This window comes from Passer domesticus, chromosome 2 (assembly GCF_036417665.1).
Source record: "Passer domesticus isolate bPasDom1 chromosome 2, bPasDom1.hap1, whole genome shotgun sequence".
Taxonomy (NCBI): domain Eukaryota; kingdom Metazoa; phylum Chordata; class Aves; order Passeriformes; family Passeridae; genus Passer; species Passer domesticus.
The window spans coordinates 80184204-80209264 of NC_087475.1; the positions used below are offsets into that span (position 1 = coordinate 80184204).

At 37.8% G+C, this 25061-nt stretch overlaps 1 protein-coding gene across 1 annotated transcript in view; it reads left to right on the plus strand.

The window, feature by feature from the left end:
- SLC36A4 (solute carrier family 36 member 4) overlaps nucleotides 1–25061 on the plus strand; it is an 85172-nt gene that overhangs the window by 2686 nt on the left and 57425 nt on the right. The window contains 7 exon segments of the mRNA XM_064409536.1: nucleotides 4264–4387; nucleotides 5110–5200; nucleotides 5352–5440; nucleotides 6736–6831; nucleotides 8057–8141; nucleotides 16684–16911; nucleotides 17616–17714. Coding sequence (XP_064265606.1) covers nucleotides 4264–4387; nucleotides 5110–5200; nucleotides 5352–5440; nucleotides 6736–6831; nucleotides 8057–8141; nucleotides 16684–16911; nucleotides 17616–17714 — 812 coding nt within the window.

Consider the following 25061-nt stretch of genomic DNA (forward strand, 5'->3'; position numbering starts at 1 on the left):
CTGAGCATTACTTTGAAAATAATTAGTCACAATGGTTTTTTTTGTAATTAAATTTATCATGAGAGTCCTGGTTCTGAATGCTGAATTGAAAAGCCTCTCCTCAGCGCAGAGGTAACACATGGATCATCTGGCAACTGAATGCAGTTGCTGGGAACACTGAGCCTCTCCTGTTGTCAGGTGTGGCTGCTGCGGATATAAATGTTTCTTCTGTGTTAACACTGCACTCAAGACTCCTTGAATGTGTCTGCTTGTTCATAATTCAGTCACTAACTTTGTCCCATAAGAGCAGCCAGCCCTGGTGACAGAAGCTCTGAGTATGCCCCCAGGATCATGAATATGACTTTTCATACCCTGTGGGAAGATATTAGCGTAAACCTGCATTTTAGGCTAGTGTAAAGATGATGTGGTGCTGATTTTCTCTTTTATGGAGCAGTCAAAACAGCTGCTTGCTGAATTGAATCTTTATCCCAATTACAGTGGCACTGGATCACCCTCAATTTAATAAACACAGTTCACAGTTTGTGAATCTTGGGCAGTGTTTCTGACCCTGTGGGCATGTTCTTGTGTAGAGGCTGACTGAGCAGTGAAGTATGTGCAAGACTCCTCTGCCTACTGCTTTTTGCTGAGCACTTAATATATGTGTGAAGTGTTGCTCCAACAAGACCTGTGTGTTCCCTCTCCCACAAATGAGTAAAACCAGCTGATGCAAACAATGGTATGTTATGTCCTGTCCCCCAAATCTTTATATACTTGTATGTCAAATCCAGTTCATTCCATTTGCTGACACTGACTTCAGAAACCTGAAGGGAATTAAAAAAACCAAGCAAATGAAAACCAGACCATGTTGCTGAATTGGGTTTGGAAAAGGGGTTTTAGACATGGATTTGTCTGGGGCGTGACCTTCTCCAAAGGAACATTAGAAGATAATACTTGGCTTTTATTTTTAATAGCTCCTTTAGCTTGCAATGCCTGCCTGGCAAACTGCTTTTGTCACTATTTCTTCCATAAAATGAAAATGATCGAGATCAGTTTTATCCCCTGTGGTGCTGAGCAGTTCAATTAAATTTGGAAGTGTTAATTGCTTGAGCAATATAGAAAAATTAACAAAAGTTCTTGGTGAAAATTAATTTCTTTGGTGGACTTTTGCACCAGAGGATTTCTTCAGTGTGCTCAAAAAGCTTGAGAATTAAGTAAATTTAGTAACAGTTCATAGCTTTCTTGGCAGTACGTCCATAAGTGTTGGCAAGATGCTGGCAAATTCTAGGGGATAGAGAAGTACATGTGAAGACACAAAATTTGGAATAGTAGTTGTAACAATTTCAACACCAGGGATTTAATCTCTCTGTGTTACTCGGGGCTGATTAATGATTGAAATTTGCGTCTCTGAGGATACAGTGTTGATATTTATGCATGATTATAGTGTGATGTGTGGCTGTAATGAATTGGAGATTTATCTCTCCAGTGGCTTAAGGAATTCGTTTCAACATTGCAGTGATAATGCTGGGAGAAGATGAAATGGACTTTGTGTTGCCTTGGTTGATAGTAGCAGTATTTGCAGAGCTTTTTGGCACCCTGCTTGCATGGGTGTTCACAGAAGAAAGTAGAAACAATGTCAGTTTAATTAACTGTTAAAGACAATCAGAAGACAGCATTTGATCTGAGAAGATTTTTGTGGTGGAACAAGGAAAAAAGAAATTCATATTGGGTGATGGAAGGACAGGGCTGAAAATTGGCTGGTGCTTTGTCTTAAGTGAAAACAAGAGGGTGTGCAGAAATTAATTTCCTTATTTTTAGTTGTGCTGAATGATGATAATGCAAAATTTTCAGGGTGTTCCATGGCTGAGCACTGGGTTGGATTATTCATAGTGTGTTTGGGTGCAGCCAGGACAGTTTGGTGGAGCATGGATCTAATGTTGGCTGAGGTGTGCTCTGTACCACGTGCTTTGTGAGAGCAGCAAGGCAACTTCATCTCTGATTCGGGTATGACATGCATGTGCTGTTCTGGTGCTGCTGTTTGAGGTTGTATTTAAGTTGCGCATATTGGACCTTTGTAGGAAGGAATCAAAGTAAACATGGGGGTATTCAGTGTCAGTTTTCTGGCAGAGACTGTGGGTGTTCCAGAATAATTAATTCCAAGCTAGATCCAAGTATGGAAAGCTCAAGCTTTTTTGTCTCATGTGCTTTAGACTACAAGTTTGGACCCATTAAATGTGGGTGTTACACAAACCTGGATGTCACTGTGGGTGTGGACTGTGGGACACAGCCAGAGTATTCCAACAGTAGAGATCTATTATCAAATGAAAACCCATGCTTAGAAAGTTGCATGATCCAAACCTCCCATTAATGTCTCAGTACCACTACTGTTAATGGGTTCACATATTTAGGCCAAAACTGTACAGCAGTCATGGGATGAAGGAGGAATGATGAGGAAAAGAAGCAATTCAGTAGCATTTTTATGGCTAGGATAGAGACCATATAGCATTTTTGGAATGTTTTCTATAACACAGTATTTCAGAGAAACCTGTATAGTTATGTCAGTGTGAGTCGATGATGTTGCTGTAGCCTGTGTTTTTAAACTTCCAATGGAATTTATTCTCAAATGCATTATTACATTAGAATAGGAACAGCAAACTCCCAGCCTTACTGTGCATATTGGAAATGGATATTCTTGGGTCTAATTTAAGCCATTTCTTAGAAAGTGGGTGAATGGGGCAGTGGGACAGTGATAGCAATAACCCTGAGATGACTAGATGGCTTTAAGAATGGAGACATGACTTTTCAGAAGAAAAATAGCTTGTGTTAGGAAAAATTTAATTACTTGAAAGATGAAGGGAATGCTTGAATATTTCTAAATCTATTCTTAAAGGACTACCTTTGTGATCAGAAAATGGGTCAGGAAGTTGGGAGAGAAAGTAAAATGAGATGTCTAAATAAAGTTCACAGTTTTCTGTGGGTCATCTGGCTGCAAGGTAAACAGTGTGGATGTATGTATATACCAAATGTTCCAGTCTCAGGTTGCAATGAAAGAAGAAAATTTTACTTTCCTCCCTTGATTGAGCAGTAGCTGATACTCACCAAAACTGTTGGGCCTGTGGGTCATGCTGGTCCTCTGCTACTGCTAAATAAGACCCTGACTTGCTGCATGTTGTCATTATTGTTTAGCGTTATGGAGAGCATCCTACAAAATGTGATAGAGACAAAACTGGAAAATTAATTTAAGTATTATTTATTTTATATGTTGTTGAATTTCATGTGGTCACAGACTTGCATGCTTGTAGTTTGCCTTGTTTCTTCAGATTGTTAGTTTAGAATCAATTCTACAAAGAATAAAAATCAATACAAAGAATAAAAATTACCCTAATCAATTGCTCACTGGGTGAGACTTCCTGCTTCCTCTGATCACTGAGGACGCAAAGTTTTACTCCAGAACTAGAGTATGCAGGTCTTTGTGAGCATCAAATGTTCCCAGCAGGGACTCAGAGCTGAGGGGGAGACTTACTCAACATATTTTATGAATGGATACTGTGGTAGGCAAGTGTAGGGTAAATAATCTTTTTGCTCTTGGCAGGATTTGCTTTGCTTAACTATAGTAATTTAAAATGGTTATAATTTCCTCAACATTAAACTGGCATAAGATGTTAGTTTTGCCTGAAAGGCAATTTTGTTCACTACTGACTGCTTGCTGTTACTTGGTGCTGTTACTTAGCTGGAATTTTACGCCACTTTAAAAGGTTCATGAAATTGCAGCTTTCAAAGCATGTGACCTGCTTCCTGTATTTTGGTTTTTTCTTCAATGAATGGAGATACTTTCTGTGGTGTCTATCTTGGCCCTCTGAGTGCAGACTGTGTTTAATTCTGAAGTAGCTGCCAGTGGTTAAGACAGATCTCACCTTTTTGTAATGGTGGATGACTTTTCTGTTTTGCTTTGTGTTGTATTAGCTTGCAAAGTGATTTAAACCAGTGACATTTTCATGATAGAAATTTGCTTTTCTTAAAGAAAAACTGTAGTGTTTGTCCATAATAATAATAATAATAGTAATAATAATAGTAATAATAATAATAATAATAATAATAATAATAATAATAATAATAATAATAATGAGATGCTGTGCCACTTTAAGGAGAGAGAATATCCTGTGCAAAAATCATCTTTGTATTTAGGAACATGTTAAAACCTTGTCATATGGGAAGTTTGAATCATGTCTTACTTCAGAACTGTAAGCTTCTTTCTAATGCTAATGTAGTGTTAACTCTGTTGCACAGGCATGGAAGTAATGAAGCCTTTAATTGATGAAGAAGACTCAGATGGCATCTCAGATGAAGAGCATGAAAATAGTTTCCTGCCAGTTAAGACGCACTACCAGCTTGATAATGAAGAAGGCATTACGTATGTGTTAATCTTAAGCATCAGCTTGTTCAGATTTCTTGCCTCTGGCTTGTTTCTTTGGAGCAGTTTTCTGAACTCTGAAATGGTCTTCTTGCACCTGCAGAACAATTTTGTGGTTATACATAAGGACTTTGCATAATTCTCTCAAAAAGCAGCCCATTTTGAGTAGGTTCTTACTTCTTTTGAAGCTGACAATGTACTGGCTGTAAAATATTTCAAGGTTCCTATTTGTAAAGTGATTCAGCTGCTAAAAGTCCAAGCAGTGTTTAAAAAAGATTTTAAGAGACTTTGGAAATATATCTGTTTTGAAAGTTTAATTAGAAAAGCTTGTAAATGTTTTGGTTTTTTTTTTCTTTGGATAAAGCTTTGGCTGACAGAATTGTGATTTGCAGCTGCTGATTGTTTTGAATGTTATAGGTTTTAAAATAACATTGATAAGACTTAGTAATATTGACTCAGGCAAAAGAACTATGAAATTGCTGTGAAATTAACATCTCACAAGCTGGAGTAAAGAAGATCATACTTGTGTGTTCTATTGGAGGATGCTCATGTGTAAGGATGAACGAAAACATTATTTGAATGTGGTGCATTTCCTTTGAAATAGCTGGACTAATGTAAATTTTAACTTGAAACATATAATTTTATTGTAGAGAAAGGGTGAGGTTTTGTTTTTGCCCTCTACCCCATCCATGTGTACTTCTAACGTGACATTTTATCCTCAGGTTTGTACAAACACTGACTCACCTCCTCAAGGGGAACATCGGAACTGGGCTTCTTGGTCTTCCGCTTGCAATAAAAAACGCTGGCATTGTGGTGAGAATTCTTTTTTCATAGACTAGAAAAATAATCTAGAATAATTTACAGATATATGTCCTGAAAAACTAAAATCTCAATGCTTCTTATTTGTCACTGCCAAAATTTCTGTATCTCCTGTGTCATCCTTTTTTTTTTTTTTCCTTACCAGGTTGGACCAATCAGCCTTGTGTTGATAGGATTTATATCTGTTCACTGTATGCACATCTTGGTACGTTGCAGCCACTCTCTGTGTCAGAGGTAAATGTGGAACTACTTATTCAGTTGCTGAGTTCGAACTATTTTTTTTTAATTCCTTTTTTTTTTTGGTGTGATTTCTGGTCTACAAAATACTCTGGTGCTGTAGCAGTTTCTTCTGTCAGTTTAGAATCTTCTTCTCAAATTCTTAGTGTGCGCCTAGTAATGATAGCTATGCTTTGTGCAGCACATTGAAAAAATGTGTTCTCTGCTCACGCACAAAATGAGGTTAGTTTAACTTGTTTTTCCCAGTACCTTCTTCCGTGCTGGCAAATAATTGGGTCTTTCTCTTGGCAGTTCTAATTTTTTAATTGGTTATTTTAAGTCCTCCTTTATATTCATAGAGCTTCTGAGTCTTCATAGTTTTGAAAAATGTAAATAATCTATGAAAAGTGTGAATAATCTATGAATCTATGAAAAGTTTATAAGTACTTTATAGGAGTAAAAGATAAACTAAGAAATACTGTTAGTGTCTTTCATGATTGTACATGAGCTCTGTCTCTGAAATGTGGCAACTTGATTCTTTGAATTTGTAGTGCTGAAGGAATGTGTTAAAATGATGCTATTGTGCAGATAAATATTAAACATTCCTCCAAGTAAGACGTGCAGTACTGTGGGCAAGCAGTTACTCAGATTTGACTGACAGAGTATTTTGATTAATAGTGACTTTCGTTAAACATTTTTATTGTACTGTTGAGTGTTAAAGAGAAGCAGTGGGAGGGTCTCATGTTTCAGAGTGCAATGAACTTTTGAACTGAGTAGAATCACAAAATTATTCATGTCCCTGTAGCTGGAAAATCTATTTTACCAGATTAATATGATATTGTACTATGAACAGACCCTGTCATTCCTGAATTTTTCCTGTGTAGTTTTGAATCATCATTAAATTTGATGACTGAAATGAGATCATGGAATCAATTGTGATTAACTGCTTGTGCAACAAGAGTTGAATTCTGTTTAAGTTCTTTGTGACTTTTAGATTTGAAATTAATTTCTTAAGCTCATATAATAACAATATGATTTTGGAGTAGTTTATCAAAAAAAACCCTTGTTTTGTAAGAAACTCAGTTAATACTGTTGAACTGGGGGGAAGCAACACTGCGTTTCACATGTTGCAGAGTGCTAAATGGCCCTTCCTGGGGTAAAGAAGCCCAAACCATACCTCTGAAATTCAGTAGCAGTGTTACCGCAGGTGACAACCTGTTATAATCATGGAAGACCAACAGTATTTTCAAAGTAGGATTCTGGATCATCATAGTTTCTGGGAACTCTGTTTTTTCTTCACTTTTTGATTTCAGGATGAAGAAGTCCTCCCTGGCATATAGTGATACAGTCAGCTGTGCAATGGAAGTGGGGCCCCTGACAGCTCTTCAGAAACGAGCTTCTTGGGGCCGGTAAGTTTCAACTAGAATTTAATTGAGTAAATTAATTTTTAAAAGTTAATGGCTGCACTTGGAATGATTAGGAGATGTCTATTTTACTAAGATTATACCTTCCTTAAAAATGGTCTTATGCAGTGTTATTTGTTATTTCCTCCTGCCAGCTGGTAGTAGTGAGATGGGAGGATGTCTGACTTTATTAGGTATATAAATTTTCAGTTTTACAAGAGCTCTGAAGAAAATGAATTCTGTTTAGTAATATATGAAGAGATGTGTTATAACCAGAAATGCATTCTGTGTTGTCTAATGCAGTGAAGTAGTTTAAGTTTTCATTCTCTTTTCCCCACGTTTCTCTGCATTGCAGGTTGACACTGCAAATGATAATTACTTTAATGTATGTATTCTGAGAGGCAGCAAAACAATTCTTTGGTTCCTGTTTAAATGCAACATACAAATAATGAAGAAATATTTACTGTTTTTGCAAGAATGACGTGATGATATAAATGGCTTGTTGTGTCTGTTAAATATTTTATCTCTCTTTTACTAAAAAGCTCATTTTTTTCTTTGCCATCTGTTGCTGTTTGTAGAGTTTACTGTTGCAGTGTGACTGCAACAGTAATGAAATTGTGAATCTGAAACACACATGTTGCTCAGCCTTAATTTAAAATGGTTTTTACCTCACTTGTGGAAGAATTTTTTATATTCCTGTTACTTTCAAGGATGCAGCATCTTGCCAGTGGTTTAGTGTTTTAGGATGTATTGTGATGACTTCATAGGGATGGAGTAGAGCTCAATTAGAGGGAAAATTGGTTTGTTCTGATGTATGATTATATATAATTCTGATACATTTTTTAAATATTCCGGTATATAATTTTTTATTGCACCAAAGAGTTACAAGCCTCAAATGGACAATGGGGTCTCCAGAGACTGTGCTGCCACAAATCCATTCTCTGGGACAGATCTCTGCTCTGTTCTTGACTCTAGCAGAGTTTCATTACAGTCTGTCTTCAGGCCACCATTGTGTATCACTTTTTTCAAAAACAGTCTGAGCCATGTTGTTCTTTCAGTGATCACCACCCTGTTTTGACAGAGGAGGAAACTGCACTGCACTGCTTCTGAGATTGATGTGGCATTTGAGTCTAGCATTTGACTACTCTAAAAAGGAGCAGTAATATTAGGTAGCAATGGGATAACTGTTTGGATTTTAAATATAATGTATGTTTTGCTTTTTCTTCCTCAGGTATATTGTGGACTTTTTCCTAGTGATAACACAGCTGGGATTTTGTGGCGTTTATGTTGTGTTCTTGGCAGAAAATGTGAAACAAGTGAGTAATGCTGCCATATGAAAGCAGTTATAGGTTTAGATTCATTTTCCCTCACTTTTATTTCCTATAAAGCTTTTGGTTAAAAAGGGCAGTGGGCAAGGTGAACTAAATTCAGCTCTTGTGAAAGTGTATATTTCCTTCTGACTTGTTTGTTGAGTTTAAAAATTAATTGTGGAAATGATGGAAAATAAGGCATAAAATGGTGTAGGAGCCAGTTGTCCCAGAAATATTTTTTTGCTAGGCTTTCTGCTGACTTCCTTTTTTTTCTCTCCAAACTCCTGGGCATATTTTATCCTTTTCACATAACTGGAATTTTTTTTTTTTGGTTCTTGTTTAGTCCCTTCTATTCACAGAATCCACTGTATCTAAATGAATCCTGATTTTTGTTCCAAAAAATGCCTGACATTGACATTTCTACAGCTTCCTCAGTAGTCACTTCCAATGCTTTCTTTATCTGTTAGACAGCTGCTTCTTTATAGAAGCTTCAGATTTCTTACTGATATTGTAAGTTCTTTTTTTTCATGTTCTAGCTATAAGTAATTTATTCTTTTCTATTTGTGGACACCTTTTATATTTTTGAATATTTTTATCCTGTCTCCCCTCTATCCAATAGAGGGGAGACAGGATATAATCTTAAAATTGCTTTTGCTGTTCCGTGAATGCTTTGTGTTTGGTTGCATCTCTTTCTTTCAAGTTTTATGCATGAAGTTGCTGAAGTCAACTAAATATTGCAAATGGATCCCCGCAGCCACAAACACCTTTACACATTGTAAGCAACCCCAAACCTTTTAATAAAACCCAACTACCCTTTTTCTTCCCTACTGCCATCCACTGACAAAAGCAAACAAAACCGTGCCTGGCGCTTTTGTGACACTGCTCCTGCTTTCATTTACCTTCTTTGTCTCTTGCCCTCCAGCCCTTCCAAGCTCTTTCTCATAGGGGGATTCTGTTGATGGGGTCCTGCTGGGTGTTGGTCCTTCCTCAGGGCACACTTGGCAATTGCAGTCAGCAGTTTGTGTGTCTGAGTACGTGGTCCATGGAAGGTCAGCCAGCACAGGATGGATGCTCAAACACAAGCATGTTGAACTTGTGGTGCTCTCTCTTCTCTTTGTACACTTCCAGGACACTACCAATGTGCTCTGCTGTGTTTTCTGCTCAGGAAACTATGGTTAGTCAGTTGTCATAAAGCTTAATGAGTCTGAATCTGGGCCTGTATCCATAAAAGCACTTGTGAGGCCACACCTTGAGTTCTGTGTCTGGGTCTGGGCCCCTCACTTCTTTCACATTGAGATGCTGGAGTGAGTCCAGTCAAGGGCAGTGAAGCTGGGGAAGAGACTAGAGAGGAAGTGATTGATATGAGGAGTGACTGAGGGAGCTGGGCGTGTTAAACATGGAGAGAAGGAGGCTCAGGAATGACTTCATCACTCACTGCAACTGCCTGACAGGAGGGTGTAGCCAGGTGGGGGTTGTTGTTTTCTCTCAGGAAGCCAGTGACAGGATGAAAGGACATAGCCTGAAGTTGTGCCAGGGAAGGTTCAGGTTGGACATCAGGAAAAATTTCTTCATGGAATGTTTTGTTAAGCATTGGAACAGACTAGGTGGGGAGGTGGTGAAGTCCTGGAGGTGTTCAAGAAACATCTGGACGAGGCGCACAGAGCCATGGTGGAGTTAACAAGGTGATGATTGGTCAAAGGTTGGACTCGGTGATCTTGGGGGTCTTTTCTAACCCAAACGTTTCTGTAACTCTGATTCTGTGTGTGCTCCTGTGAGTTGTGAAGTGAGAAATAAGGTGTCGTAGGTTTCTGAGCGTTAATTGTCCATATGGATTCTTACTCTACCCATAAGGTAGGCAACAGGTGTCTTGGGATAGCTTACCTTAATTTAATTGGGAAGAAGGGTGTCCCCTTTGGCAGTTAGCACATAGAAGATAGTTTGGGTTTTTCATCCCCTTGTGTATGAGTATTTATATAGTGTTTAAGAAGTGTTCCAACTACTGTGGATGAAGATCTATCAGAATTAGGAAAATTTGGAAGTTGGGTACTCTGTAATTTGTATGTTGTGAGGGAAAAAAAAACCACAACAGCCTTTAAAACTACACTCCTACCTTCAGAATCTGTCTCTAAAGCTAAAAATACTATCTGATGTCATTTTGCTGGCCTTCTGAAATGAGATCTTTAATGCATGCTTTGTAATGTAAGTTTAAATTAAAGCCTTTCTTATCAAATACTTACCTGATCAGCTGGTTATGTATATGCTGTGGCCTTAGGCAAAAGATGAACCGAATACTTGCTGACCTTGGCTTTTGTAGATTTGGAAAAAAAAACCAAAAAAACCTGAAATGTTTTTCAGGAAACTTTGTGCTTTCTGAAGGAAAAGTTTGAAAGCTCTTACAGGACAGCAGCTGCTGCAAAAGCAGCAGCTGCAGAGACCTCTAACATGGACCCGATGAATGGGTGAATTAAAGTAATTAACAATTCAGAAGTTCGACTTCCAAATGTACTTAATTTGGACTGCCCTGTGCTTGCTCTTCTCTGAGGGAGAACTCTGGTTTGTTTCTTCCTGGAAACGTTCTGTTGCAGAAATCAGTCCCGTAGAGGGCACCAAAGAACAAACATTGGTACAGCCTAAATCTCTAATGGTTTGGGATAAGGAAAGCATGGGGAAGGTGGACAGAGCAGGAAGGGGAGAACTGAGATAAAGGAAAAGCATAGTAAAAATATTACTGATAGCACACCTTGACCAATACATCTGCATTATAATCTGTACTTTGCTGATCATATTTGCAAGTTGGTGTGTGCAAATTAAGCCTATTGAAACTGGTGGAAACTTATACTGAGATTTTACAATAGCATTTCCCAGACACTGTGCTCCTATTTTCAGTTATATTGAGTAGCAAATAAAGCTTTCCCTAAGGAAAAGTATTTTTCAGGAGCACCAAAGAAACTTAGATTGGTGACAAAAGTTCTGGTTAACTCTGTCAGGATGCAATAAGAGGCTTATGGGTGAAAGTGTTTCAGACTGGAGAAGAACAGTAAAGCTGGAACAAAAATCTTGATGGCTGACTGCAGGAAGGCTAGGGAAGGAACACACAGGGTTAGAAAAAAGAACCTGTGCTCAAAAAACCATGGTCTCCTTTCATGCCATAGTTGCTTTGCATTTCCTGCTTGGACAACAGAAGACCCTGTGTTAAGATTCTTGGCATTTCATAGAGTCATGGAATTGTGAAGGTTGGTTTTGCAAAGATTTTTATCAAGATCAACCAGTACTGCCACGTTCATCAATAAACCACGTTCCCAACTGCCACATTAACACATTTCTTGAACACTTAAAAGAATGGTGGTTTCAAGACTTTGCTGGACAACTTCTTCCAATGCCCTCCAAACCCTTTTTAGTGAAGGAGAATTTATCAGCTTTCTCATGAATGTTTGCTGAGTTCTCTGCAAAAGTGTCCTCCTTCATTGTGTGCTGATAAAGCTAAGAAATGAAAACACATTCTTGCTTTTTGTGAGCATTTTTTTAGATCTTTAGCACCCTGAAGATGACCCATCAGTAGCATACTATGCTACTGATGGAGTTCTGGCATTTTTTCCATTTTTTAGGGAAAACTTTGAAACTTTGAAAATTGTGCTTAGTCATAAAACTGGATGTGTTAAAAATGCTGCAAAGTACAGTATTAAGTTGCAGAGAAGTGCCAGAACTAAATGAGCTGTGAAACATTTATTTGGCCTGTTCATGCTACATTTCAGGATTATAATACAGTCTTTATCTCTGTGCTAACATAATGATGTTGTCCCAGATCTGGCCTTGTGTGTTGTGCTGGCTGTTGCTCTGAGCTAAGTAAGGAAGAAATTAGGAGGAACCAGTGAGTTCAAGGACTGCTGTTTTGAGGTCAAAGATGTTGAAAAGTCCATAAAATTGCATGACAGAAAGAGTGTGGTTTGGGATACGGGCAAGGAAGCAGTGGGCTCAGTTGAAGAGACTAAGGACCTGGAATTATTTCTTGCTTCTGAGATAGTTCCTGTAAGAAGGAAGCGTTTCATTGGTTCAGCTGAACTTTTTGCAGCCTCTAATTGTGCATTAGTTTTCTGAGTGGAGAAGGAACTTCATATCTATATTTGCACAATGTTTGATCTTCTTGTATTCAGCTGACGCTGGTGAATGCTATGCTTGGGCTGTGTAAATGAGTGAAAAAAACTTTTTCAGACATCACACCAGCATGATAAATTAATGCTTGAGTAACTGAAGTAACTCCTGATGAAATCTTTTGTCTGGGGGCATCACTACACTTAGTGACTTCAGTGTCTATGTGCTTCCTTTCTAAAATCATAATGATATTTCCTCATGTGATTTGGAGAAATGTTTGACACCAGATCACGTTGCTTTGTTATATGGAGTATTGGCTGTTCTTGGCTCAGCATGACTGCCATATGCAGTAATGCCCTAGCATAGAGCAGCAGAGGATTGAAAGTGATTGTTGTCCAGAATAAGAATCTGAGGTAATATTAGTTCTAATATTTAGGAGACTAGGTTAGATAGGAACTGTGTCATAGTCCATCCTAACACAATCAGCAGTAGATTTGCACGGAACTAAACAGCACATGAAAAAGTTTAAAAATCAAAAATTCTTCCCGCTGTTTTATATTTTGGTACTTTTGGAACAGTTTTAAATGTTGCCTGATCAATTTTTCAAAGCAAAATTTAGGAAAGTACTTTCAAAGTCATGATGATGTTAGCCTGAAAAAGTCAGTATAATCTGATGTTCATTAGAATTTTCCTTTGTTGCTCTGCTGTCAGATCTCCCACAGCCATTGCTCCATTTTAAGGGAGAGAGTAGTGATCCTTACTTTCTATAACTTTTGCATTTTGCTTTCCAACTTAGCTTTCTTCTACTTGTCAGTAACTTGTGCCTGTTTGTTTAGTTCTCCCACAAGATTAACCCTTGCTGGATCTTATCTGGTGTGTGCCTCTTCTGAGTTAATGTACAGGATCCCTATTTTGTCACATCTCAAAATCCACCTTTGTGGGATATTTTCTCTGGTCTTGCCTAAACCCATAAATGGTACTGCTCTGACTGACGGTGTTAAAGCTGCTCTCTTGATACAGAGTTGATTTAGAGGTGTATATGTCCACAAAAGGGAATAAACTGTGTCCTCCTGTGCATTTTTATCAGTATAACTGTGTCCATGAGTCTGAATTTGTACATGATGAGAAAGCACTAGATGCGACTTTGAATTTAGCAAGTTTTTCCAGGCTGTCTCTGACAATATCCTTGTATTTGAGTAAGGTTGTTATGGGATGGATGGATGGATGGATGGATGGATGGATGGATGGATGGATGGATGGATGAACAGACAACTAGCTGCAAGAGGGGAAATAAAGCTGTTTGTTTGGTAAGATTCAGGGGGTAGTGGTCATGATCAAGTGCCAGCAACTGCCCTGAAAGCAACAGCATCCTGAGTTGTATGAACAGAGGAATTGCTGGTTGATGGAGAGAAGTGATTGTCATCCTTTACTTCCCATTTGTTAGACCATACCTGCTGAGTTTTGATATCCTCAATTCTGGAATGCCTTTGACAGACTGAAGTGAGTTTAGGGGAGCCTGCTGAAATGACTGGGGCTGAGGCACTTGTCCTGTGAGGGCTGGGGAAACTGGGCTTGTTCACCTTGGAAAATAAGTGGCTTTTGGAGGTCTTAGAAGCAGCCAGGACTGCAAAAGGTTTGTCTAGAAAATGAAGTCAAGTTCTGTACTTGGTGAGGTCAAATGGGAGGACAAGAGAAAGTTGTAAAAAAACATAGAAGTAGGTGCCTTTCCTATGTCAGACTAAAGACAGCTGTGACTGCACATTAGGTTAATGCAGAACAGTAATCTGTACTGAGCAGGTTCAGAATTTCATCATTTGTATCTTTTTAATTTTTTCCCCTCCCAGTTAGACTGTCTTTGATACCCTGACTTCTTTCTTTAAACTGCATTTCAAGAAACAGGACCTGCTACAGGATCCTGCAAGTAATGAGGTTTTTGAGAATCTGTTTGGCCTCCATTTTCTTTTCCAGAGAATTCTGGAGCAGGGAACAATGTAAGGAGAAGAGTTACCACACTTACTGTATTGTAAAGTAGGTTATAGTGTTGTGATTTATTGCAGGAATATAACTCATTCTGAAAGGTGCAAATGGGAGGTGGGAAGGTAGGGCCAGGGAGGGCACAGTCTGAGAATTTTAGTCAGCTGTGTTTTGTTGATTATTTATCAGTATCCATTCACCTGATGAAGGTTGTGGAGAGTTTGTGTGTAGCTGTAGTATGTTCTTTGTCTGTGCTTCCCTCAGTAGTCTTGTGAAAGTAAAATGCAGATAATTACAAAGGCTATTTTGTATGACCACAATTACCTAACACAATGTGGAGATGTGATCTCATCACACCCATCATCAGGGCAGCTGATCACAGTAGGCCAAAATTTGAATATAATTTCATAGGGTATTCAATACTGCACTTTCCAACTGCATGAGCCAGTAAAATCCAGTTGAATGTTTTGTTGGAATTTGTGGTGGTAATAAGAAAAAAATATTTCTGACTTCAGGCACTTTCTAATGGGGTTTATGTGTACTGAGGGAATGCCTCTGTCTTTAAGAGAAGACTGAAGTGTTTGAATGCTTGAAATTATTTTAGTAGAAGCTGGTTTATACTGTGGTATTGTAAAAATGTATTTTAGAACCTGAATGTATCTTGCCTGCTAGTTTTTTGTTTGGTTTGGGTTTTTTAAGGAATTAATGTTTTATTTATTTTTTCTAATAGCTGATCAGGCTACAGATATTTGTATAAACTGAAGACATGCTGGGCTAAATATTTATTGTAGCAGTGAGTTTATGTGCTCAAATCACTTTGTGATTCTTAAAAGCTCTTTTACATGTCCTTGTGTGCAGAGCAGCTCTGGCTACCTGCAAGTGCATGCAAGCAAGTAAACACACAAGACCTCTTAAAGTGAAAGGCCTAAAGTGCTTGTTCTGCATTCTGTTTTAAGTATGCTGGGAAAGCAGGAAACTTCCACAGAGAGCTTTACTTCATGTGGCATTAGGGAAGTAATTTGGTTAAGTGTTTGACTTACTGCTTGGCAAAGTCAAGTTATTGTAGCTGTGCGAGTTCAATTCTAAATGTAATTAGAACTTCATTGTAGCTTTCTGAAAACAGGATCTTAATGAAAACTACCAGATGTTAAATGTCTTGCAAGTGACACTTTAGATTCTTGCAAGGTAGAAACCATCAGTGTTTCCATAATGACCAGTGATGTTTTCATAAAGTGAGATTTCTGGAAAGCATGCAGTTGCAGAATTGTATCATTTAGCTTTTTCTTTTTTACTGAGGGAGAAAAAAAAATTACAGTGTTTTTGGTTACAGACAGAATAGTTTTAAGTTAATCCTCTCTTTCTGAATTTGTGGATTGTTTGAAACAATGGAAATCAAGCAAGTTATTTCAGTTATATATCAGTTTAGCATTTTTGTTTCTCTGTGTGCTATAAGGAACTTTTTTTTCACTGTCTAGGTATATTTTTGTAGCCATCAAGCCAAAGGCTTTATGCAGGGTGAGCAGATTAAATATAGTCATAGGCTAATTTGTAAGATGGTGAATGTAATGGTAGAGAAGAAAAGGATACCTAAGGGAAACAGCATGATGAGATCTAAAACAAATTGAACTGTTCTTGTTTTGCAGCAAGCAGAATAACGACCAGCTCTGGATGTTTTGATTGTGGTGTGCACAGCACAGATGGCCGTGTAAATTTCTACAAAACAAATTTTTGGCAGTTGCAGCCACACTGACTTTTTTTCAGAAGAAGCAGTGATAGTCATGAATAGTTCCAAACTCAATCTTCTGATATGCACTACATGCAGCTATTGTAATATTATGTACAAAAAAATCTAATGCATCTTCACATTGTGTACTGCTTTTAATTTATAGGCATTAATTTGTATCAGTTTATTAGATACAGGACTCTGAATTCTCTCTGAGCTCATGGTTTTTAAAGTTGAGTTAATGTTCATTAATTAAAAAGTGAAGACTGAAAAAAATTTATTTGAATTAAATGAAAGGCATGTTCATATTCTAACATTATTTTGTATGTATGCTGCTATGATGTGCATGGTGAAGGCATAAGGTTGCTAGGCACTGAACTCAGGTGCAATAGCATTTTATCATCTAACCTAGGAAAATTCAAACTCCTAAGATTTAGGCCCAGATCTGTCTGGCTTGCTTCCCGTTTACCAAACTCTCCCTTTCTGAAAGGACTCTGATCTAAACTGCATGTGTGAATTTCCTCTTTAGTCAGTGGTGAGATAATGATGCTTTCAAGCCCTGATCTCATAATTTGCCTTAAGTATGAAACACTTGCTGGAAGTGCCTTGTCTTCCCCTCTGCACTGAGTACAGGGATCTCAAAATTCCTGTCACTCTCCAGGTGGAACAGAGAGACAAACTTCCCTGTAGGAAAACAGCAGTGTGACCCTTTACTCATTGCTACCATTGTTTAACATGTTTGTTTTGTTTGTTTTAATAAAGGTCCATGAAGGATTCTTGGAAAGTAAAATTGCTCCCGTGAATGTTAGTGCCACTAGCAGCTCCTCTGAGAAAAGGAATACTGATTTACGAGTATACATGCTGTGCTTCCTGCCATTCCTGGTCCTCCTGGTCTTCATTCGTGACCTTAAGAGCCTGTCCCTTCTTTCACTGCTTGCCAACCTGTCCATGGCTGTCAGCCTGGTGATTATTTACCAGTATATTGTTAGAGTGAGTATAAAAAAGTTTATTATCTGTTTTTTTTCATCGTGGCAAGTTATGTTTGTTGAATGAGGCAGTTGGTTTCTGATAGATATATACTGACTGACAATTTCTGAAAGGCGACCTTATCTCATGTTTGAGGCACCTTAATTTAAGATAATGGAAAGATATATTCTGATGAATGGGAAGTGGAGCATGGGAGATAGGCAATAAGAATATAGACTGGGCAAGGAGGCAGGAGAAATTATGAAAAAAAATTGGTTAAGATAGTAATTAATTGTTCTGCAGAACTTTGGCTTGTATTAAAGAGATGTTCTTTTAGTGTCCTTTATGGTTATGAAGAATATCTGTGCAGTATGAAAGCAGGTTAGAAACAGCAGTACACTAAGAAGTTTGCAGAAAAAAATAATTTGAGGTGTGCACTTTCCCTTCTGTTTTAATTCATACTCCCTGCTACATACCAATGTGATACTTTAAATGTGAGAATTTCTAGTGACATTGATAGAACCTAGAATAAATACATCTGCAAGTTTCTATGTGGGAAGGTGTCTATAAATGTGTATAGAGGACTAGGTTTGGCAGCAAAACCAGGGATTGTAAATAGCAACATATACATTACTATCAACATGTACTGAGTTTTCTTTCATACAACATAATGCCTCAGTCAGGATTGTAGGAAGAGCTAATGCACTGTTTTGCCTTGCTTTCTTCAGGATCTAGCGGATCCTCGGAAACTGCCACCTGTGGTTGGCTGGAAGAAATACCCACTGTTTTTTGGGACTGCAGTATTTGCTTTTGAAGGAATTGGTGTGGTAAGTGCTTTTCACTGACTCTTCAAAATCACAGGTTTTGTGCTGGGGATACAGGCAGTTTTACTCCTGTTGTTATTTTGTTGGTTTTGTTGAAGCACTAATCTCCTGTCTTCGTATAAAGAGGATTAGTTTGTCTGGTCAAATAAGGTGAAAGTTGTGGACACAACATCCCCATGGCTTGGATGCTTAACCCTGTCCCAAACTGCAAAAATGCCCTTAATCCCAAATAGTTACTGTCAGGAAAATCCGTAAACACATGTGTTTTATGTCCAAAAAGGAGACAGAGTCCTGTAATTTTATTTAAATAAAGGGAGAGTTCTCTGGGGTCACACACCTGCGGGATTTTCTTTCTCGAGGTTCCGGAGGCCACAGCTCCTTTAATCCCAAATTCCCTGCTGCATGTTGCCCTCTTCGTTTCCCTATTGCTGAGGTGCTTGGAGGGTACAGCCTTCCCGAACTGCCTACCACATACTCCCCTCTTGGACCTACTATTTTACCCCAAAGTTTAGAAGTTCAGGATTGTGCAGGCCCACTTGGTTGTTTCAGAGGCAAGCTTTCAATGAACCTGCTGCCCAAAGCCAGTAGAGACATTAAAACCATTTCAAAGATGTTAACACCCATCCCTTCACCCATTAAATTATTTGCAAAGACATTAGCTTTCCTCTCATTAGTTAACCACTTTTGTTCCATGTGATATATTTTAAAAGGTAGCTAAAGAGGCTTCTGGGAACAGTTAGGTCATAAATTGTTGGGGAAATTACTGTATATACTTTATTTGTTATATATTTACATATTTAAGCAAGTGATGTGGTTAAAGTATATGCTTAAAAATCAAAAACAGTCAACCAACCCCTCCTTCTGTCCCCACCCCATTGCCCAAAAAAACTCCGAAGAAACCCAGACTAAAACAACTCCAAAGAAGCATACAGTTAATCTGAAATGATTGTCTGTGACTCATATAACACAGAAGATTTTCAAGTCTGTTTTCTTTTTTGGATTTGTCAGCTCTGACTTAAACCAGATTATTTTATCTTGCTGCTGTGTTACCAGTGGCAGAAGAGCTGAATAGGAAAACCTTTTAACTTACGTTACAAAAGTGTTTTCAAACTATTTTCCACTGTTTCTCACTTATGAACTGATTGATTCAGAGGTTTAGCTGTCATATATCTGAGTGTGTCTGAAGTTCTTTTGTCATCTGGAAGTTTCATTATAGGAAATCAGCTGTTTGTCCGAGATTATTTGATGCCTGCAGGTCTTGGGCGAAAAAACCTCCCCAGGCTCAGAGAATAGACTGGACTACACTAAGCTTGTTACTTTTAGGTTATATAGTGTGCCTGGGACAGACTACACTTGCTGTGTGTGTCATGCACGGTAGGTCTGGTGCATGTCCCAGTTTTATCAGGTTTGCTCATGTACTGCATAGCACACAGGGAATCCCAAGTGAGAGCTCTGTAAGCTTTGGGAAGGTGGTGAAGGCTTATCATTTGGTAACAGTAGTTTATTGAATTATAGTAGGGAATTGGTTTATGGTAATTATTTTCTGGCACATTACATCCCAAATTAGACAGCTCCTTAAATTTACATCAGTAGTGGCAGCATTGACTTCTGGTGTAAACCTCTTAAAGAACTGTCCAGAGCATTTGCTTTTTTGACTCCCTGGTTGTTACTAAGGATATCTTTAAGAACACCCAATTTTTTTCTCTCTTTTATTCAAGAGCTTAATGATATAGGGTTTATTCTATTTGTACCTTTAGAATGTAAAAATGCTACTTTATATTATTAGATATTAGTGTTAAGTATGTATTGCATGTATTTCTGCATAGGCTGTCTCTATTTTTTACTTGGTCATAATTTACTGCCTCTTCAAAGCAAATGGAAAACATGCTTAAGTTTTCCCCTTGTTATTAATGTTTACAAACTAATTAAATGTTTATGTTTATTATGGTTCAATATACTTTGTGTGTGTGCTTACATTACACAAAACCATTAATATAACATGGCTACCTTTACTGAAATGAAAGTGAAAATCTATAGCTTTATGTCCATTCATCATATGCAGAATGATATTAAGATGTCCCTGCCTCTTGGGGATATTTTGGGCATGCAGAATGTTTGCTGTGCATGCTTATGCTGTATTTGCATTCACTATAGAGAAGATCTGAAGAAAAATTATTTCATATATTTGAACAATCAGAACTAAATAAAGTTGTTGAAGCATGAAATAAAAAAAAAAAGATAAGTGAAGCAAAGCAAGACAAGACATTTCCTCTTTACATAATTAGGATTTCATGTGATTCTTGGTGAATGATTTAATTGATAACTAGTTATTACAGCTCAGTAAGTTACCATCATAAACCTGTTGTGTAGCTGGTGTGTGGTAACTTTTTTACCCTGTCTTACTGTCCTTCCTATATCCATGTGGTCGAGTTGTTCTGGTAAGGAAAAAAAAAAGCTCAATTTAATTAGATTGGCTCCTTAGTCTACTGTTGTCTGACTGCAGGCATGTAAAATGGATTTATGTAATCTTGGTCTTGTTTTTAGAGACTTGATTTTAGGTTTTGTTCTGGAATGTCTTGCAAATATATTACTGTGAGGCTGTCTGAACATGGCGTTATAAACAGAAGCCTTAAGGTCTTAATTCTCAGAAAAGTTGATTTTGATCACTTAATTTTATACAATAAGTTGGCATAACAGTTACAAGGTCTAATTTTTCCTTTTCCTTCAATCTGAATGTGTGTTGTGCCAGTTCTCATCTTGAGAGCTGGGTGTTAGGAAGAGGGACAATGAAATTCTGAGGTTGTGGGCTGGTGCAGTCATCTTAAGCAGAACCTGACAAGAGAGGAAAACTGCTCTCAGTGTGTTTGTTTGGGTTTTTCTTTCATCCCATTGTTCCAAAAATATAGGTATCTTAATTTTTTTTCTTTTGGTTTAGCACTTGTCATCACTTAAAATATGACTATAGTTCATTAGTAACTAATAAAAATTAATGACACTAATAAAACAGGACCTGGTCACTAAGTGGAACACATTTCAGAGAGCTCAGAGAGCTGCAATGATTCAGCAAATTCCTACTAGAATTTTCTTCTTGATCTTGAGAGGCCATGTTTGTCTTACAGATGATGAGTGTATGAACTTTGGTTTTAGTTAAAATCTGTCATTAGCTTAGGACTGATTAGCTGTCATAGCATTGTAAGAAAATTAGTGGTATGGATTTTGGAATGTTGTTGCTTTGGCTATAGTCAATCCCTAAATAAATATACTTGAAGAACCTCAATTTTAGTGACTTGAGTCTGTAATAATTTAAACGTGGACTATTTATAATTGAAATAGAGGATCTCAAAGGAACCAAGGTAGTGCCTAGGAAGTAACACTGGGATGGTACTAAGAGCTAGTTTAAACATTTCATCAGCCAGTATTATAAAACTATTTTGAGATATATTTCATTAAAATAAAAACAATTAATATGATGAATTGATGATGTTAATGTGATGAATTGAGCTGTTCATATCTGCCTGTGAGATCTGTCTAGACTCTTACTTTATGGCAGGTTTGAGCAATTTTGGCAATTTGCTAAGGTCTAGGCAAGTTGTTTTTTGTTGCTACAATTGCTGTAGCAGGAATAAGGTTAGTGCTATTGAAGAGCTGATTAATGTTAATTCATGCTACACTCTGAGTGATGCTTGTAACAGGATTAAGAAGTGCTGCAGTCAGTTGCTTGTGCTGTTCATTTAGTTGCTGCCACTTAGAGATGTCTGTAAAAATGGGGTTACTCCAGACTGGTCTAAGGTTGCTGCTGCAAATGGTGGCTGTCTTAACAGCTGGGTGGGGATCATTACTGTGTGGGAACAGGAGAAGGTGGAAGCAGGGACACCCAGTGACCCTGAGGTAGGCAACAGCAGCTGAGAGCGTCAGTCTTGGGGTTACCATTCGTAGTGCTGAGAGTTGCTTTGGGATTTCATCACTTCTAAGTTTACATTTTGACATAATCAGGGGGACCTTGTGAAAATCCTACTGACTGGTGACATCAGTTCAGCCTGTGGAACAGCAGTGGCAGCAGAAGTGCAGTGCTCTTAAATAGATGCAACAAACCACATAAGATACTTGGTTTTGTTGAAGCCTTCAAGTGAAGATTTTGGTTCAGGGGACAGAATGTTGATTTTGAAGTGGAGAAAATGTATCTTCAGCCCTTAGTGAACCTTTTGAGTACAGGACTGTGCTGGGGCTGGGAGATTTGGCAGCTGCTGCTTTCCCTCTGTGGTTTGGTCCTCTCTGGCTGTGGGTTCCCTGTGCCAGATGATGCTGCCTGGCAAAGCACGGGGCTGTTCTTCAGGCCACAGAACAGAAGAGGGTACCAATGCTACTCCTTGAATACAGGAGCTGTGGGTGATGTAGAGTGAAGGTGTCTTTCACAGAACATGTAACAGTATTTTGTAAGAACCATGTTAGAGTGCCTCTTTCGTATTCCACAGGTGAGTAGACCTGATTTTAAAATTAATGTGAGATTTTGTTACTGAATTAAAAGTAACTTCAGACTAAGTTTGTCCAAAATGAAATTAAGAGTCTTGAATGCCCTTTTTAGACGGGTGTAAACCGACGCCTTCAGGCTTGGCTCTGTCTGTAGCATTGCCATGTGCAGGTAATAGCTTTGCATAATGTTGTGTTTATGTAATACCTGTTACACTTAATGAATATTTTGCATCAAAAGTCTAGTTGGGTTTCTTGTTCTAGATATAAAAAAAAATCCAAATGTGAAAGTGATGTTTTATAATAAGCTTCAGGAGAAAGAAGGATGCAATAGTATCATAATATTTAAACAAGAAATATAATTTTCCTTCTCCATTACATATAAATATGCTAAATTAACTGCAGTTTTTACAGTTGAGTATGATTTTTTCCCTCCTGTTGAGTGCTGCAGACGGATTAGCTTAGTGAAGAGAAAAACATTACTTTCCAACATTAATTTCAGGTTTGGAAAATAAGACTTCTTATATTTTGGCCTATTACTTGAAGATGTCTATTCAAACTGCTTTTGAACTTGGATATCACAGCTTTGCAGCCGAAGATAGGGTGGTATTTGTATACCAGAAGACAGGCTCTGGAATCACATTAGGCAGCAGCTAACCAATTCCAGGAGATTTAGAAAGAGAAAACTAAGTGGATTATCATTTTAAAATGTCATTATTTGGATTTTGAAAGTAATGCAGATGAGCTTGTTAGGCCTGTTGCTTTGAGATAAAAGCCTCTCATTGTCAAAAACTCTTTTGCCAGATTAGTATTGTCCTTAAAAAAAAAAAAAAAAGGAAAGAAAGAAACCCAATGGCATGCTTCCCTTGTCCTTAAGACCAGACTGTATTTATCAGAAGCAGGCATTTAACACGTAACCTGACATCTTCTAAATCTACTTGCGGCATCAGCTCTTTGGACCAAGATTTATCAATTCCATTGGTGGTTTTTTTGATGATGCAAAGGCTTGTATTCTCAAAATGTGAAAGGTGGGAGTTCTCTGAGGATGTTTTTGTATTTGGACAAGCATGTTTTTGTGTTTGGACTGGATTTGATGACTGTGGACATGACCTACTACTAAGTGTATTTGGTAAATGTGGACTTCAGATGTGTTGTCAGCAAGAAGCGTGTTGTAGCTACTGTGCAAAATCAGGAAACGATTACGAGCACATGTGTTACAAACAGAGAATGTTGTTAGATACAGCAGATAGAAAGATGTTGTATCAGAAACTGTTAAAAAAATACATCTGCCCAGTTCAGATGAATGTTGAAAGTATCAGACAACTTGGTATCACCTCTTTACCAAGCTAAATGTTCCTTACCATTAATCTGCACTTCCTGAGAATGGAGAAACTTGCTTTCACCCTGGAGAACCATTTTTTTTACATATTGTACTTTTATTACTTCTTATTTTAAAGGCAATTCTTAATAACACAAACAGAAGGCCTATAGGATAACATTCTTTCAGGCAGCATCCCACACACATGCTTGCAACATTCAAATGTTTCTTTTTCTTTAGAAAACCTAAGATACACATGCATCTACACAATCGAAGAACAAAGACATTTTAAGTTTACTGCTTACTTGCCTGAAACTTTTCTTAATCATTATGTGCTTGGTGACTTTGAAGAAGGGGGCAAAGAGCAAGTGTTAGAGTGCCAAGTTGTCGTGCTCTGCCTTGCCAGCTTATGGCAGGTGGGTTTTGGGGTCTGAGACACAGTTTCAGTGAGGTACAGAAGCTAATTTTCCTTTTACATCTGACCCTGTCTTAAATGGAAGACTTGCCTGCCTTTATTATACATGCAGTAGAGGCAGAGTAATGCACACACTACTTATGCTGATGTTACGTATAATTAAGAGGCATAGTTAAATAATTTCAGACAGGAATATTTATCCAGTTTATTTTGCTTTTTTGGAGCCAGATTTTTTGTTCCCCTGGCCCATCATTCTGTAAGTCTTCTAAACTGCAGCTGTTTTGAACTTAGTTGGTGGTTGGATGAGATTTCCTTTCTGTTATGTTCTGAGTGAGCACTTACCTGCAGTGTATGGAATTCTGCAAGTAGTATTTAAATGTAAGTCTTCCTGATGTGAAAAAGGTTTTGAATATAACACTGAAGATGGAGAAATGTTAATGACTTTTCCTGGAGAGAGAGCAGCTAGCTAAAATAAATACTTGCATCCTTGGTTTTAGACTTTAATGTCTGTGATTTAATCAGCAGCATCTTAATTTTACCATCTATAATAGGCTTTGTGCAGGCTTTTCATTGATGAAAGTAGCATTGCAGTGTGTGCACATGCTGCTGTCTACATGTAGCAATAAATAAAGTTTAAGTTCTAGTTTGCTTCTTAAATATTTTGCCGACATATTTATTTTTTAATTTAAATCTGTTGTAAATCATTAATAATTTACATTTTTTGAATAAAGGATGATGGAGAAAACAGCTGAAAAAAGTTATTTTATTATATGGCTGAAAATACTAGGTATTAATAAACCTATCATTTTGTCAAAGGAATTTTTAACTCAGTAATGTTCTTGAATGTTCACTGAGGAATACCTTTCCTAAACCTAAAATTTTTATTAATATGTGTTGTCCCAGAGTTGAGAGCCCTAATAATATACTGCTGAACACTTCTGCAGGCATCAGTAATGGCTTGTATCCTCAAGGCATCAGTAATGGCTCCCTAATAAACATTATGGTTGAAAAATTATACTGATTTCTCAGGAGCAGCAGAAGAAAGAATCCTAAAAGAAATGGGAGGTGGAAAGGGAAAATGTGGTAATGGTGAAGGCATTTGGAGTGAGAAGACTATAGCAGGAAGTGATGTGGTGTGTGTTCTTCAGCT